Raw genomic sequence first — 17,175 nt, forward strand, 5'->3', positions numbered from 1 at the left:
AATGTTAATGTGCTAAGTTAATGCTAGGTCTCTGCAAGCTAAAACTATGTAGCTGGTTTTTGAAAAGGGAGGAAGAATGGGTTGCTGTTTGAGTCTTTTCAGTCACTTCACAAGCGAGCACGTACTCCTCCTCTTTGTGAAAAAGTGGAGGTGGGGGCCTATCTGTATGATTTTGGTTGTGATGACTCTACATCTTTTCATTACTTGGAATGAAATGTAAAGAAAAATATGAATACATATATGCTGCAATAAATTTGTCTTAGTATAGCTTTCATTTTGTCTTTGACATTTTTACAGCATAGGCCTAAAATTTATTTTGATCTTTGGCAGAGAAGCAAAATTGGTATGTGATTTTCATCTCTACCAGTGTTTTAGCAAGAGATTTATATTGAGAGCTTTTCCGATCTGCTCCTGGTGCTAAAAATAGAGAAGCACCTAAGTATGTTACCTCAGAAATTTCTCTGGAAAGGAAATTTTCACTTTGAAGCTTTTCACCGTATAATTCTGTTCCTCCTTCTTTTTTAGTATCTGGTGGCAAAATCTTACTCTAGTCATGTCATTATTTGAGTCTGTTATGTTCTGACCCTGCTAGAATGGAAACCCATGGTAGAGAGAAGATGGCGAGAGGCCATCCATGTGCTTTCATTCTGTGACAGGCATATCAAGAAATGTCAGAACACTAGGAGTATAAACAGAGATTGAAAACCATGACAGAAGAAATTAAATACATTAATTGCTTCTTTCATATGGTGATTAAATTAAATGTATCTATAATAAGGCAAATTTATGGGATATTTTTTGATGGAATGTTTTCCTTTCAATTTAATAACTAGATATTACAGCATAGACATTCTCTATAACAATTACATAGAAAGTAATTTTAATAGAATTATGATTGCACAGTAACCTTCTACAAGAGATGAAATCTAGTGGTTTTGGATTACATTCAGAAAATATTGAACCCTCTTAAGTTCACCAGTGTGCAATTATGGCTAGTGTGTTTTGGTAGAACAGTTTACTGATGCAGAAATGATATGAGTGTAAATAAGTATGGTTTAATTTATGACAGGATTGTTACACAAAAGGGTAATCTCCAGTGCATCTTATGTTTTCTGTTGTCTCCTATTCATTGTCTGAAGATTCATTAGTGTTCCTTTACTTCAAGTGCCATTTATACTATTTGTACTGAGTAAGGATAAATAAACTACTCTGGTGTATTAAATGTGTTCACCATGTAACTTCGTTACACTAGTGCTCTATATAGCATTGTTTTATCTAACAATGCAGCATAGGTTATGTTCTGTAAGTTTTTAAAATGTATTTTTCTTTCTGAACAATATCAAATTTTGATAAATGTTTGCATCTATTGCTCATAAAGTCTTACACAAATACCATTATTTTGAGATAAATCTAGAATGTTCCAATCGGAGTATAACATTATTTATTTTCTACAGGACCCCGTTACGCTATACAAATAGGTGAAAAAATGGTAGATTATAATGAAGATTTCCGTCTTTTTCTATCGACAAGGAACCCAAATCCATTCATTCCACCTGATGCTTCTTCTATTGTTACTGAAGTAAACTTTATCACGACAGGAAGTGGCTTAAGAGGACAGGTAGGCATTTAGAATAAAAACAATATATGTATTCTGGAAGAAGCTGTATGGTGCAGTTTTCATTAATGCTCATGGAGGTATTTTCTAGCACATAAATATAAATGGCAACATCAGTGCTGAAACTAAATTTAAATTTTTAAATCTTGTTTCTATGCACTTGGAACTGAGTAGTGAGTCCAATAGGGAAAAGGGAAACCGTCTCATTGATGTCAGTTGCAACAGATTAATTACTAAGCTTCTGTTTTCTGTTCAAGATGCATTTATGGTACAGTGGAAACATTTTTGTTACCGCTTTCCAGTATCCCAGTTAGAAAATAATGCAAAGATAACTTGTGTGCAGGAAAAATTTGATGGAACCAAAAAGCTGTATATTTTACTTCTTTCAAAATGCTAGTAGATTTTGAGTATTTTTTTTTTAACATCTAGGAAGTAAAATGTAGCATACAGATGGAAGAGAGAAAGAAAAAAACAGGAATTAAGGGAAGAAAATCCCCTCTGTATTTGTTATGAAACAAGTTTTTCCAAACTAACAAGAGGCTTAGAATGGGATGTAAATAAAATGTCAGTAAGTAAGATATAATTCAAAATGTGAAACACAGAGATACGGAACCAGCATTGTACAATGTAACCAAGTGAATTGACTTCCTTTTTAAGTGGAAATACAGAAAAAAATATTTGGTTTTTTGTTTTCTTCCCTTGTTGGCAGGAGAGGGGTTTGGCTTTTGGTACACCTCATGGAAAATAATTTGCTGCCATTTTGTCCGATTTTTGCTTTCCATCACTTACAGGTTTTTGTATCTTATAACAGTATATACTAATGAAGGCTGCCAATCATTTAAGCACAGATGTGATTCAGATTGAAGTGCAAAGGTTTAAGTCTCAGCATAAAATGGTGTGAATCAATGTCCTTAATAAAGCCTTTTGAGATGTCCTTCAGAATCTCCTTGACCAACATCTGCTGTTATACAAAAGGGCATGGTTCACAGTAGTTCCTGAATTATACTGGGCACTGCAGGATATTCTGGTTGGCTACATAGATTTAATGCTTTTGGATGTCTGGGGCAACTGAGTAAACACTCAGAAGTCTGATTACAAGAATAAAGACTGTATACCGATATATGAATAATGAGTATATATTATTCTATATAGTTAAAGAATATATATTAGAAAATATAAGTGTTTTTTATCCTGTTGAATAATCTCATTTCTTTTTAGCTTTTGGCTTTAACAATTCAGCATGAAAAGCCTGATTTGGAAGAGCAGAAGACAAAACTGTTACAACAAGAAGAAGATAAGAAGATACAGTTAGCTAAGCTTGAGGAATCTCTCTTGGAGGTAAAATAAATTCACGTCCTTTCTATCTGTTATATAAAAAAATCTATTGGTCTAAAAATCTATTGGTCTAAAATAATACCATATTGATATTATTAGAAATAATACAAAATACCATATTGGTGTGTGTTTGAATGAAGACGGTGAGAGTTTTGGAATAATGAGCCCTCAGAATTTTTGGTTTGATAAAATAAAAGCGTTATTTGCCTAGGGCTGCTGGAAGAGTAAAGTAGATAAAGTATGTACATTTGTCATGAAACCATAGTATTTCAATACATTAAGCATTATCAAAGTTAAATACATGAATAAATATAGACTTGTTAAGATTGATTAGAAATGTCATTAACTTTAATGCATTAAAAATAGAATTAAAAAAAAATTATACTATTTATTTTTCAAATTACGAGTTTTTAAAAAAGGCACATTGTTAAGCTTGTGAATCATGTTAAGTGACTGCTTTCCCAGTTGTGAAATGACTCCGTATTGTGAAAGGAAAAAAAATCTGACAGAAAAATTCCGGGTAGAAAATGTAAATATTTGTTCAGAGAGACATTAAAAAATTTATACATCCACAGTTGTTTCTTGTTAGCAATGAATTGTATATTCTTTATGCTTTACATTTTGAGTTCTCATATTTACAATTAATATTCTGAATTTTCAGTTTACCCTTTTAATGAAAGTAGTGATGCTTGGAAACACTTGTAGCTCTGTAAGAAAAAGTAGCTTTCAAGGAAGAGGCACTATTTTCTTTTTTGTTTGCATCTTGTGGATTTCACACAACTGTACTTCATACCAATAGGAATGATCCTCAAATTCTTCTAAGATGTCATAGGTGCAGAGAGATTGACTTGCTGACTCAAAACCCTTAGTCTGTAGCCAAGTCATAGAACTTTTCAGTATTCAGAACAATGGACTTAACGCTAATTACTAAGATGAAATCTTACTTAAAATTGTAATGGGGCAGATTTCTCTTGCAGGCACAGGGAAACTTGTTCTCTAAAAAAATTCCATATTCACAGCTGATCATTTTTTGGCACCTTAGTGTCTGCCAGAAGCTGAGTTCAGAGGTGCAAGAAAAAAACGTCCATTCTTTAGAACAGATTCTCTGTGTGATGCTGGAACTCCAAAATCCTTCCCATTTGTCCAGTCTGAATTGTCAAGTGCAGAATTTCAAGCAATTGGTTCCTAAGATAACAGCAACAAAAAGTGGCCAAGTGGTAACACTGAGGTTGATTTAAGCTTTGGCAGTTTTGTTAGCACTGAAGTCAGAATGCTGTTTGATCCTGAATAAAAAAAACCCTAAAGCTCAGTGGAAACTGGGAGGTGTTACATGGACTTGGCCCACAAAGAAGTCAGTGCTGGAGGTGAATCTAGATAAATTCCAGTTAATCCAGAACCAACTTTAGCATGCTATCTGAACTACTATACTGGTTTTCTCCTGGAAGCTTTGGGACAAAGACACACATTCTGTGGCTATCTCATGGCGCACACTATAAATCCTTATAGCAGTCAGACTCCTTGAAAAAAACGAATCATCTTGGCCTTGTCCCAAGTTCTTTTCAACTAGAGAACAAAGTGCATTTTACTGTTCTAACTGGTGAATCTCTTCCTCCAAATGTCCTAAAATGCTGTTCTACAGGTAGTTGTTCAGAGCTGACTTGACTGACAGGAAGCCAATTTGGTGGTGTTGTCTGACTAAAAAAGAAATAAAAAAAATTGTAAAGAATTGTAAAAAATAATAATAAGAAAAAAAAAGTACTGAAATGTATTTACTGCAGGTTAGTAAAACCCCTTAAAAAACAGAGAACCATTCGAGCTTTTCCCACTGTTTAGTAGAAATGGAATTGTTTGCGCAGGAGAACTCCGGGAAAATGTAGGATATTATCAAGGATTTTGAAGGGATCTCTTAAAACAAAATTGTTGTAATTGTGAGTATTCATCTCAGTTGGAAAAGAGAACTAAATTATATAGGGGGTATTGGAATGCTTTTGAAAGTAAATGAATTCATGAATGACCGGGTACAGGAAGTCATTACTAGTAGCCATTTTCACATTAAATTGGTAGTTAAATAGAAGAAAAAAAATAACCCTAATTTTCATTTTTCATGGGAATATTAGGGCTAAACCTCTGATCAAAGAAATTATGCTCAAAAGCTTCCTGACAACTTAAGTTCCAGAACCTGGCAGTCTGTGTTTTTGGAGTTTGTTCTTGGGGTTTTATTTTCCGTGAATCTAGTAACCACCGGCTTTCTAGTACTCTTGATACATTCAGAGAAGGGCAGATTCCAAAATGGTTGCTTTACAGGGTTTTTGTAATGTAACATAGATGGCTTTTTTTTTTTTTTTTCCACAGACACTTGCAACATCACAAGGCAATATACTAGAAAATAAAGATCTGATTGAATCTTTGAATCAGACTAAAGCAAGTAGTGCACTCATCCAGGAATCGCTTGCTGAATCTCACAGACTTCAGAGTTTTCTTGATAAGGTAGAAGAATACTGTGATCTTTTATTGCTATTTTTCTCAGCTAAAAATAGTCATCTATATAGAGAGATACTGATCTTATACTCCTATATCCACAGGAGTATAAAATCAGTAACATACTAAGTTAATTTTTTTAGTAAAAGATATGTGGGATATGCAAGTACAGAAACTATTTTGATGAATAAAATTCCTTTGCTTTACACATTCTGAATAACTACACAATTTAAAGTCTGTTAGTTTCAATTAAAGGAATTTTTCGCAAGGACTTATGGGCAAGTAGTGGGCTTTGACTTTATTTTTGCCATCTACTCTTATAGAATCATAGAAACAACTAGGTTGGAAAAGACCCTTAAGATCATCAAGTGCAGCCATTACCCCAAGACACACTCTTGCAAACAGTGTGGCTCACATGGATGTTCTTAATATATCCCTTGCTACTGCAGAAATATAGATCACTGCTGATGCTATTAATCTAACATGCTCTTTTAGTAACACATTGCAGAAGTTTCCTCTTCGTTCTTATTTGTTTAAAATTTTCTTTTAAATTTTGAGATGTTTTGTTGTGGAAAGAGACCTTGGTGTTCTAGGGATTAATTTCCAAAATGTTCTTCATAATTTAAAGATTATTTTTTTTTGCTAAAATCTAAAGAAAATGTTAAAATCTTGAGTGAACGGACCTCAATTTGAAGAATCGGAAAGGATTCCATTTTCTAAAGCAGTGAGTGTGAGCTGAATGTTTTTTTTCAGTGGGATGAGTAAATGTGGAATAACCGGTAGATGGCAGTAGTGTTCTGGGTTTATATCTAAGTACGTTTGTTTTATCCCCAGGAGAGGGACGCCTATCTTCCGTTAGCTGAGAGTGCCAGCAAGATGTACTTCATTATCTCTGACTTATCCAAAATTAATAACATGTACCGTTTTAGTTTGGCGGCTTTCCTTCGACTTTTCCAACGGGCTCTGCAAAGCGAGCAGGTATTTTCTGTTTTCCTGAAGCTGTTAATGCTGTAGAAGGATCAATCTGCTTTGATCCTTAGAATTTGTTAGTTGCTCTGAACATTCTTGGAAAATACTGTATAATAATAACATGATGAAATGTATGGTAACTAGTGATACTGAGCTGATGTGCTTTAGGTATACAGAATACATACACATGGAATTTTTAATGACCTTAAGTTCCATATAAATTTGTAAAATCGTTGTGCCAGCTGAAAACAAAGTAACTCTTATTTGTAATTTCAGGCTTGCTCTTTGTTTAAGGTGATTTAGGAAAAACAAGGTTGTTTATAACTTTACTAAAGACTTTAATTAAAGAAATTATTGGTCTAATCACAAAGAAGGCTAATTCTGTCAACAAAGGGTAGAATAGGAAAAGACATATTTCTGCATGATTCAGTTAGCTGAAGGAAGATCAAAAAATTTACCTACTTTTGCACAGTTTGTAGGCATGCATGTGGCCTGGCTTGTGAAAAATGTAATTTTTACTTTTATGTATTCTACTGGCCAGTATATTCTTCTTACAGAAGCAAAGAATTATAGATTTATGCCTTGTCACCTCATTCTTTAGATTTAAAACTCCCACTGAGTAATTTTTCATATTCTTTTTATTCAGCATCTCCAACATTCACCTTACTTCTCTTTGTTTCCACTTTAAAAGGCATTTGCCAGCCTTTCATCATGTCACTTTCAGATTCTCCTTTATTCTGGCATCTGTGCTTACAACTTTCCTTCAGCTTCAGTCATTACTAGGAACATGGTTCTGATTACGAGCACTTACCCTCTTTAAAGTTCTTTACCTATTACTTCCACAACACGAGCTTCTAAATTCTTGTTCTTACTTTCACACTGTTCCATAATGTCATTTCTTCCTGCCTACTATGTTAACTATTTAAAGCTCAGCTTCTGGTTTTGCTGTCTTTGCTTTTTTTCTTTTTTGCTTCTTTATCCAATTTTTCATTTTTCCCAAGCTGTCTTTTAGACATGGGAAAGTTATTAGTCGAATCAGCTTGTGAATCCAAATTTTCCTTCTTTATAAACTCATCTCTTCAAATAGCAACATCATGGAAAGGAACCTGTCTCTGATAAATCTCATACCAACTGTTATTTCCCTCACCTGCCCCCACCTTCTATCCTATTTTATCCTCTTTTATCCTTTCTTTCAATTTTCTTCTGTTATAATTAGTCTTTTAGTCTGTAAGCTTTGAAGGCCAAGGTATATTTACTGTTTTCTACAACATTTACTTCAGTTGGTCTGAATTTGGCTGGAGGTTTAGCAACTACACTCAATGTCAACACACCTGTTTAATAACATTAAATATAATAATTCAATAAATAAGCAGGTTTTTACCATGTGAAAACTATGAAATTTCAATGATATTAATGTTAGGAGAAGAAACTCTCCTCTCATTCTCTATGTATTTATTTTATATATAAAATGTTGTAAAATATTCACAGTCAAAATATACAAGGCCAAAATATTTATTTCTCAGTGCTTCGTTATGATCTTCTCATTTCATCATCTACGCATTGATAGCTGCAGTTGAATTCAGTAATATGTTTTTAGAACTAGTAAGTGTCATATAGCGTCCAGAGTGTTTGTGTCCTTCTGCTGAAATTTACAAGGTACATAAAAAGATTTTTATTTCCACATGAATTTTGAAATCCAAACTTTCTTTTTAGGATTCAGGCAATACTGAGGAAAGAATCAAATTGCTTATTGGCTCATTGAAACATACGGTGTATGAATATGTTTGTCGTTGTTTGTTTAAGGTAAGATTGTGGCGGGGTTTTTTGGCTTTTATGCAGTTCATTAGATGTGAAAGTATTCTTTCAGCAACAAACACTGATGTACTTCAAATAATGTGTTAATACATATGTAGTGCATGAAGGGAATTACACTTGCAATATATAACATGAAAAATTAGGAGTACTAACAATTAGGATACGAGAATATTAAGATTGCTTATGCACATTTCTCCACAGAGCAGTTTTCTAATAGGCAAGGGTATTCTTAGTCTAGTCCTATTTCTGCTTTATCACTGGCTCCACACCTTTGCCTCATTCTGGCTTCTTGGCCAGTCCCAGGCTTTGCAGTCTTCTGGACACTCTTATTTCTAGCACTTCTACCCATGAGTATTTGACCTAGCTGTCATGATACGATTTTGTGTGATTATTTGCTCTTTAAAAAAAAAAATATATATAATGTTTTTATTAAAGGAAACAAACAAACAAAAAAATCCCATTGTAATAGTCTCCTTTCCACATCCTGCCTCTCAAGTGTCTTACCCGCTGGCTTGTTTGTTTCTATCTTTTCCCCTGTTCCTCCATACAATGTTCTTAATGTATTTCTTTTTTGCTCTGTATTTGAATCAGGTGGCGCTTCTCTTCTTGCCTTCTTGGTGAAAATCTAGCATAGATATGCCTTTCACTTTCCATTTTAATTTTTACTTCCACATGGAGCTGTCATAACAGGAAGTGTTTGTCTTATAGTACCAGGCTGAAGAATGGATAGTAGGTCTTCACAGATGACTTGAACAGTAGTACAATCATGCGAGTCTGGAGTTTGATCAGTGAGAATGGAGAGATCTTGGAAAATTTTGGACATCCTTCCCCCACCCCCCTGTTTAGCAACGCTGTACTGAGGTTGCAGAAGTAGCAGATTTTTCTAAAGATTTTGTTTTAACAAAGTCCAAGTGGATTCTCATGGTAGACTCATAAGAATTTAATATCTGTGTTTGAATCCATGAGCATGTGAAACCTTCCAATAAGTCATTAAATCTTTCGAATATTGGAAGGCAGCTATTTTTATATATCAGAAGAGATTAAAGATTTCAAAAGCAAAGCACAAATAGAAGATTTCTAGTAGGAGAGATTTTCATTGTGAATGATCAGGTTGGAGTTTAGAAAATACTGAAAGTGTGTTACTGTGCATCTTCAGACTAATGGTCCATTTAGCTTAGTATGTTCTGGAGAGATACGTGTTACTAATGGAGAGAATAAGCTCCTCACTCAGTCATCAAGCCACTGCTAATTCTGCCTTTTATCCATGCAAATTTTTAAAGACTCCTATGACACCAAGGCTTTACTAGTGTCTTCAAAAATGTTATAGCTGATACAAGCTTACACCCTTTTAAGCATGCTAGAATTGGGATGGGTGGTCTTGTTTGTTTTTCTGTGGTTAATAATTATGTTTGTGTGTACATGAACTTAATATATGCTAGTAACTGAAGTGAAGCAGTGGGAATGGCCACCTGTACTGTCCATTTGTCACAATAGTTGCTGTCATAGGTTTGGCCTGGGTTAGTGTTATGGTTTAAGCTCAGCTGGTACCTCAGAACCACGCAGCTGCTCTCTCACTCCTTTCTCTCCCCTGCTCCTGGAGTGATGGGAAGGAGAATCAGAAGAATGTAAACCCCACAGGCTGAAATAAGAACAGTCCAGTAACTAACACAAAACTACTACTACTACCACCAGTAATAATGAAAAGTATAGGAAAATAAGAAGGGCAGAGAATACAATTGCTCACCACTCACTGACCGATACTCAGCCCTACTTGAGCAGCGATTTGATGTTCATGGGTGTGTTATTTATCAATACAGAAAGAATTTTAATGCTTTGTACAGTTTGACCCTGATTCCTATTTGTGGCCTGTTTGCCCTCCAGTCCTATATCTGTAAAAAACCCACTTGTAAATGCATCCGAATTAAAATATAATATACTTCATATGCTTTAATTGTATCCTTGGGAATACTTTTTACCAGATGGTTTTGTAATTGAAAGATTTAATAAACCAGAACTACTTAAAGCAGTAAACAACAATTTTAGGTATTGGTGTCCAGAGATACAAACTATGCCATGAGTTTGTCGTGGCTGCTATCGTGCATTTCTGCAGTTATGCAAATATAGTTTATAGTGTCTGTGGCTCATATGAATTAAGATATATATATAGCCTCTTGGTAGTCAGTCATTCCAAGGGAAATTAAAACTAATAGGGATATAGTCTCTAAGCCACATATATCCTTTAGTCAGTAAGCCATAATTCTGGAACTTAATCATAATATTGTTGAAAATACACATGCAGATGCAGCTGAAGTCACTTTTACTGTATGTGATGCACATCTAGAGCACCCTTATTCCATGTTTTTGTTGTGTGTTGCTCTTACATCTGTTTCTGAACTTTTGTGTCAAGCTGGTAAAAAGGTATCTGAGAAAAAAGTAAAAAGAAAACAAAAAATAATTTTGCCCTTTAACATAATTTTGTCCTCAAAAATATAATAGACATTCAGATCAGAAAACAAGTATTAGTCAAACAGGTAATCTTTTACCTTATAACATGTAAGGAATATTTCCTAGAGTATGATTCTTCATAATTGGTCCTCTATGTTTTGAAAAATCCCAGGCAGTTTATTTTTTGCTAGTATTTTTGTCAGTTTAATATTCTTCAAACTGGTAATCCTCTGACACCAAGGGAAGGCTTGTATGTGGGAAACCACGCTGTGGAAAATTCAAATATCGTCAAGAATAGCATTAATTTCTATAGGACAGTAGATGTGTTTATCAGCTGGCTGAGATGCCTGTGCTGTGCAGACGTAACCCAGTCCCATTGTTGATTTTTCTTGCATTCTTCCCTTTCACCTGTGCTTTATGCTTCTTAGTTATGTCACACTTCCTTGAAAGAAAAAGAAGAGGTGCCACCTTAGAATCATAGAATAGTTAGGGTTGGAAGGACCCTAAGATAATCTAGTTCCACCCCCCTGCCATGGGCAGGGACACCTCAAACTAAACCATGTCACCCAAGGCCTCGTCCAACCTGGCCTTGATCACTGCCAGGGATGGAGCATTCACAACTTCCCCGGGCAACCCATTCCAGTGCCTCACCACCCTCACAGTAAAGAACTTCTTCCTTATATCTGATCTAAACTTCCCCTGTTTAAGTTTTAACCCATTACTCCTTGTCCTATCACTACAGTCGTAATGAAGAGTCCATCCCCAGCATCCCAGTAGCCCCCCTTCAGATATGGAAGGCTGCTATGAGGTCTCCACGCAGCTTTCTCTTCTCCAGGCTGAACAGCCCGAGCTTTCTCAGCCTAGCTTCATGCAGGAGGTGCTCCAGTCCCCTGATCATCCTCATGGCTCTCCTCTGGACTTGTTCCAACAGTTCCATGTCCTTTTTATGTTGAGGGCACCAGAACTGCACACAATACTCCAGGTGATGTCTCACAAGAGCACAGTAGAGGGGCAGGATCACCTTCAACCTGCTGGTCACGCTCCTCTTGCTGCAGCCTAGCTTACGGTTGGCTTTCTGGGCTGCTAGCAGACATTGAAGCTGGCTCAAGTACATTTTTTCATCAACCAGTAGCCCCAAGTCCTTTTTCCCAGGGTTACTCTGAATCTCTTCTCTGCCCAACCTGTAGCTGTGTCTGGGCTTGCTTCGACCCAGGTGTAGGACCTTGCACTTGTCATGGTTAAACTCCATAAGGTTGGCATCCGCCCACCTTACAAGCGTGTCGAGGTCCCTCTGGATGGCATTCCTTCCCTCCAGCATATCAACCGACCCACACAGCTTGGTGTTATCTGCAAACTTGCTTAGAGTGCACTCAATCCCACTGTCTGTGTCAGCAACAAAGATGTTGAACAAGACTGGTCCCAACACCGATCCCTGAAGGACACCACTCGTTACTGGTCTCCAGCCAGACATTGAGCCATTGACCACAACTCTTTGTGTGCAGCCATCCAGCCAGTTCTATATCCACCGAGTGGTCCATCCATCAAATTGATGTCACTCCAATTTAGAGACAAGGATGTTGTGTGGGACAGTGTAGAATGCTTTGCAGAAGTCTAGGTAGATGACATCAACTGCTCTACCCCTGTCCATCAGTTCCGTAGCCCCATCATAGAAGGCCACCAAATTGGTCTGGCAGGATTTCCCCTTAGTGAAGCCATGCTGGCTGTCACCAAGCCCCATGTTGTTTTTCATGAGCCTTAGCATGCCTTGCAGGAGAATCTGCTCCAAGATTTTGCCAGGCACAGAGGTGAGACTGACTGGTCTGTAATTCCCCGGGTCATCCATTTTCTCCTTCTTGAAAATGGGGGTTATATTTCCCTTTTTCCAGTCGTTGGGAACTTCACCTGACTGCCATGATTTTTCAAATATGATGGCCAGTGGCTTAGCAACTTCATTTGCCAGCTCCTTCAGGACCCGCGGATGGATTTCATCAGGACCCATGGACTTGTGCATGTTCAGGTTCTTAAGATGGTCTCGAACCAATTCCTTTCCTGCAGTGTGCCTAGGGTCTTAATTCTCACAGTCCCCGTGTCTGCCTTCCAGGACTTGGGTGGTGTGGTCAGAGCCTTTGCCAGTGAAGACTGAGGCAAAGAAGTCATTCAGAACCTCAGCCTTCTCCAAATCCAGGGTAGCCAGTTCTCCTGATAGCCTCTGGAGAGGGCCCACATTGTCTCTAGTCTGTCTGTTATTTGAAATGTACCTATAGAATCCTTTCCTGTTATCTTTAACATCCCTAGCCAAGTTCATTTGTAACTGGGCCCTAGCTTTTCTAACCTGATCCCTAGCTTCCCAGACAACATCCCTGTATTCTTCCCAGGCCACCTGTCCTTGCTTTCACCTTTTATAAGCCTCTTTTTTCCTTCGAATTTTCCTCAGCAGCTCCTTATCCATGCATAGTTTATACCATGGCTCCATTTTTCCTGGTTTATTGCTCCAGAGACTGGTTGAAATTCAAGTGATGCAGCAGACCTGGGAAAAAGTCAGAAGTTTACAGTGTTTTTTGTTTTCTGTATTGGTTTTTTTTATGTTTGTTTGTTGTTTTTTTTTTCTCCAAAATTCTGTTTCAAAAATTTGCCATAAGATTGCAAGCATTTCCTATGCACAGTTTAAAAAGTAATAGATACTGTTCAGTATGTTTACTTTATTACAAGTCCCATTATTTTCTTCTCCACTGGAATTTAGATGTACTTAGATACAGAGTTTGCATTAGTGTGTGTGTCTAAGTTGCAGAGGTATAGCAATTTTGAATTAGCACATGTGTCATTAAGTCAGTACTATGGAATTAGAAGTATTTGATTAATGATTTCTTTTTACTTATAAAAAAAGCAGAAAGGTGAATTTTTATGAACATATAAATACAGTTTTACTGCTTTTATTTCAGGCTGATCAGCTAATGTTTGCTCTGCATTTTGTACGAGGAATGCACCCTGAACTTTTTCAGGAGAATGTAAGTGCCAGAAGAGAAAATCCCCAAGTGATTTACTTAAATTTAATATGAAGAGTAAATATATAAATTTAATATGAAGAGTTAAAAAAGTTTTAAGTAAAGTCAGTAAGTGTAGGCCTTGGGATTTTAGATTTATATGCCACTATTTTTGTATGATGGATGTCAACATTATATTTGTTAGTTTCAAAGTGAAGAATATCCTGAAAAGGTATGTATATATAGTTGCCTTTTAAATAAGGGTCAGAAAAAGATGTTTATGGAGGGTTCTTGCAGTTTTTTGCAGGCACTGTATCAGTGTTTCCTGCCACCATGTGGCCACCAGACATTTATCTATTCTTCTAGTTAAATATGGATATTTCTTTATAAGTAAAGTGATGGATACACACCTATTGCACTGTGGCCAAGGGTTACCTTGGTATTGAAATGCAGAAAAGGAGTGCAAGACCTAGTAGGGAGAAGTAAAAGTCTGATTCTGCAACCTGCAGTTGAAGACACTTAAAGAGAGGAAAGTGAAGCAATGAAGTTATCTTCTGTGCATTTCAGCCATTGTTTCTTCAGTGTTTAAGATATTCCTGAACCAGTGATCATTAATGTACTTGTTTGCAGCAGTATGTCCAAGAGCGCACTGTATAGAGAGTGTCCTTCTTATGTTCTCTGGCCAATTAAGTATTTGATTCTTTGTGCCATAGTGGCCTAGCTTTGAGAGGAATGATGAACTCATCTTTTAATAGTTTATATTTTTGAAAGCATAGTACTGTTAGAGCTCTTAAACAGCTTAAGCTACATTACATATAATTACTGCAGTATCTGGGTACTCAAGAATTAAAACAGGCAAATAATACCAATAAATTTCTTACTTCTCTGAAAGGTGGATCTTATTTTAATGAAATTGTTAAGACGAGTGCTTGTATAAAATATTTATTGAGAAAAATGAAACTGAAGTGATTATTTTTTTAACGTAATTTATTTTAAAGCTGTTAATGTGATGAGGCTAGAAGCTTCCTATCATGCTTGTAAGGAATTTAGTATTCTAAGTCCCTGTCTCAAGAGAGTTCAACCTTCTGCACTTATTAATTTGTTGTGTAGTGATGAGAAATTTCTAGTACGACTTTACATTATAGTATAGAACGCCTTGGCTCTTAGTAGAGACATTCTCTTTCTGAATCAATATGTATAGTTTTCTGAGGTAGTTTTACATGTCTCTGCATATTATACTTCTTCTTTCCTTCATAAAAATAATGCATGATTTCTGGTTTTAAAACTGGGAAGCCTGCATGATTTTTCTAGTGCACAAGCATTCTCTTTGTAACTGGGAGAGAAGCATCAGTTTGTGATTGAGAGAATTAGATTGATGGATGCACAAAGCTATGCTTTAGTCTGTATCAGAGTAGTACTAGTTGATTGACCTTTTCATTTGGGACGTTACCATTGTCTTTAACAATTTAAAAAAAAAAGTTCTTTATCATAGAATTATAGATATTATATAAAATTTCAGTATTTATAAAGTCTTTTAAATATATTTCTTATCACCTCCAAATATAAGATTATGTCATTTATAATATGTTTTTAAATACTGATCTAATCTGTCTTAAAATGATTAAAAACTGTCTTCCTAGTTTTGAATATCAAGTCTAAAAGATTTAATCATATTCAACTTAGTGCAATCAATGTATTCATAATATCAATCTATTATATGAAATATTCCTCCTGTTCTAATAAGTGCATCATTTGGATGCTATAACGTGAAACACTATTGAAACAAGGATTCTGTAATTATCTGTTGTATGTGGGCTGCTGATGCTCTATTAGGCAGTGTGTCCTTTCCAGCCACCTATGTTGTTTCTTCCTAGTCTATAGTTAGCAGTCTGGGTGGGAGCTGTGGGTGCTATGAATAGGGCTTCTCCTTTTGTTTCTTTTTCTTATAAAGTACTACAGTCACTTAGCTTGTATTCTTCATAAGGAATTACATACCGGTAGTATATTAACTAGCATTTTAAAAATGTCTTATAACTCTTTCAGAATCTAGGCTTTCATTTCTTTATCTTCCTGTTTTGCCTATATCCTATTACCTATTAATCTTTATACTTAAAAGATGACTTGTGACTTACCAGAGTTCATTTATTCCCCTAGGAATGGGAGACTTTTACAGGTGTGATCATTGGAGACACCATAAGAAAATCAGTAAGCTACATTTATTTGTGTATTTTGAAAAAAGGAACATTTACTTAAATACTGAAAAATTAAAATTGTATTCTTACTATATAGTTTCATTAATTGTATTCATACATCAGAGGAACAAGTAACTTCTCACATAGTCATACAAAAATATAAGAACTTTTTGAACATCACTACTCTTTTTCCAATTTCCATAACTTTTTGCCGTTGTTGCTTTTTTCCTCTTTCTTTTCCTGTTGCCAGGATTACAATTTGTTTTTTTCAGTGTATGTTTGAGAGGGTTTTAAGCCGTCTTCTGCAGCTAAAATCAGTGTTTCTTAATCCCTCTTTCTCCTGATATTATACATGAATTGTGCTTTTCGTATGTTAGTCCACACACTTTGCTAATTTTGACATGCTTTTTTCCCCAGCTTCAGAGTTCTATATGTGGAGATATATTTTTATGTTTTCCTAGGTGACAGAGCTAGTTTAGGAACCTTCTGTTGCATGCCTGATCAATCATGCTGTAGTTTACGAAGTGTCCCTCAATTCTGTTGAATCTGTGTACTTTCAAAATAATCTTCCAGTAGAAAAGAGTAGAGGAAAAAAGCTTTCTCTAGTCTTATCCATTATAGCCCTTCTTTGAACCAAGTATTTTGACAAAGGTTTTGAAAAGTATTTTTATGAAACATGAGCCCAATCAGGAGTTGTGGGCTTAGTCTTTGCCTCTACTTTGCTGATCTTTGTTCAGGGTCATGATGTCTCATTTCCATCATGCTCAGTTGCAGTTTTCATAATTCAGAATAAATTTTAATGGTTAGCCTTGTTTAGGTGTCTGTCAGAGTATATTGTACAGCCAGTGGTACAAGACAATGAACAGTGTGAGTACCTTGTTTTTAGAATATTAGTGGCGCCAACTGTGTTCACATGCATGCTGGCAGGATTCGCTTTAAACAATATATTACTCAGGTTTTCTTACTTAAATAGCTGGTTTCTTAAATTCTCTGTTTCTCTAGCACATACATGACTACAGGTTCAGTGTGAACATAGAAGTCCCTCTTCATCTCTATGGAATCCTTAAAATTCAATTAAACATCAATGAGTTTGGTGATTTTCAAATATTTTCTTGGTGTACGTATTTTCAAGCTATGTGAGATCTGATTGTATAATGGAATTTAACACCAGCCCTACCTCTACTCCACCTAACACACAACCCATATATGTTGGAAAGAATGGGGACATACTTGATTCAACCCCACTTCTCAGTGGAAAGTATATTGCAGACCCATTTCAAGTTTATTCCTATAACTGCTCCCAAGTTTCCTTACTCTTGTCTTTCTCAGACTTTATAGCTCATGG

The 17,175-nt window shown here is 35.8% G+C and overlaps 1 protein-coding gene across 2 annotated transcripts in view; it reads left to right on the plus strand.

Annotated features, from left to right (window-relative positions):
• Positions 1 to 17,175, plus strand: part of DYNC2H1 (dynein cytoplasmic 2 heavy chain 1) — a 158,430-nt gene that overhangs the window by 69,242 nt on the left and 72,013 nt on the right. For both annotated transcript variants that reach the window (XM_061374480.1, XM_061374479.1), the window contains 7 exons: positions 1,455 to 1,618; positions 2,834 to 2,953; positions 5,303 to 5,437; positions 6,263 to 6,406; positions 8,111 to 8,200; positions 13,597 to 13,662; positions 15,793 to 15,843. In XM_061374480.1, the coding sequence (XP_061230464.1) occupies positions 1,455 to 1,618; positions 2,834 to 2,953; positions 5,303 to 5,437; positions 6,263 to 6,406; positions 8,111 to 8,200; positions 13,597 to 13,662; positions 15,793 to 15,843 (770 nt within the window). The remainder of the gene's footprint in view (positions 1 to 1,454; positions 1,619 to 2,833; positions 2,954 to 5,302; positions 5,438 to 6,262; positions 6,407 to 8,110; positions 8,201 to 13,596; positions 13,663 to 15,792; positions 15,844 to 17,175) is intronic.

The sequence above is a fragment of the Neopsephotus bourkii genome, unplaced genomic scaffold (genome assembly GCF_033783945.1).
Source record: "Neopsephotus bourkii isolate Nb327-2 ecotype Australia unplaced genomic scaffold, CSIRO-AGI_Nbou_v1 NB_1638, whole genome shotgun sequence".
NCBI lineage: Eukaryota > Metazoa > Chordata > Aves > Psittaciformes > Psittacidae > Neopsephotus > Neopsephotus bourkii.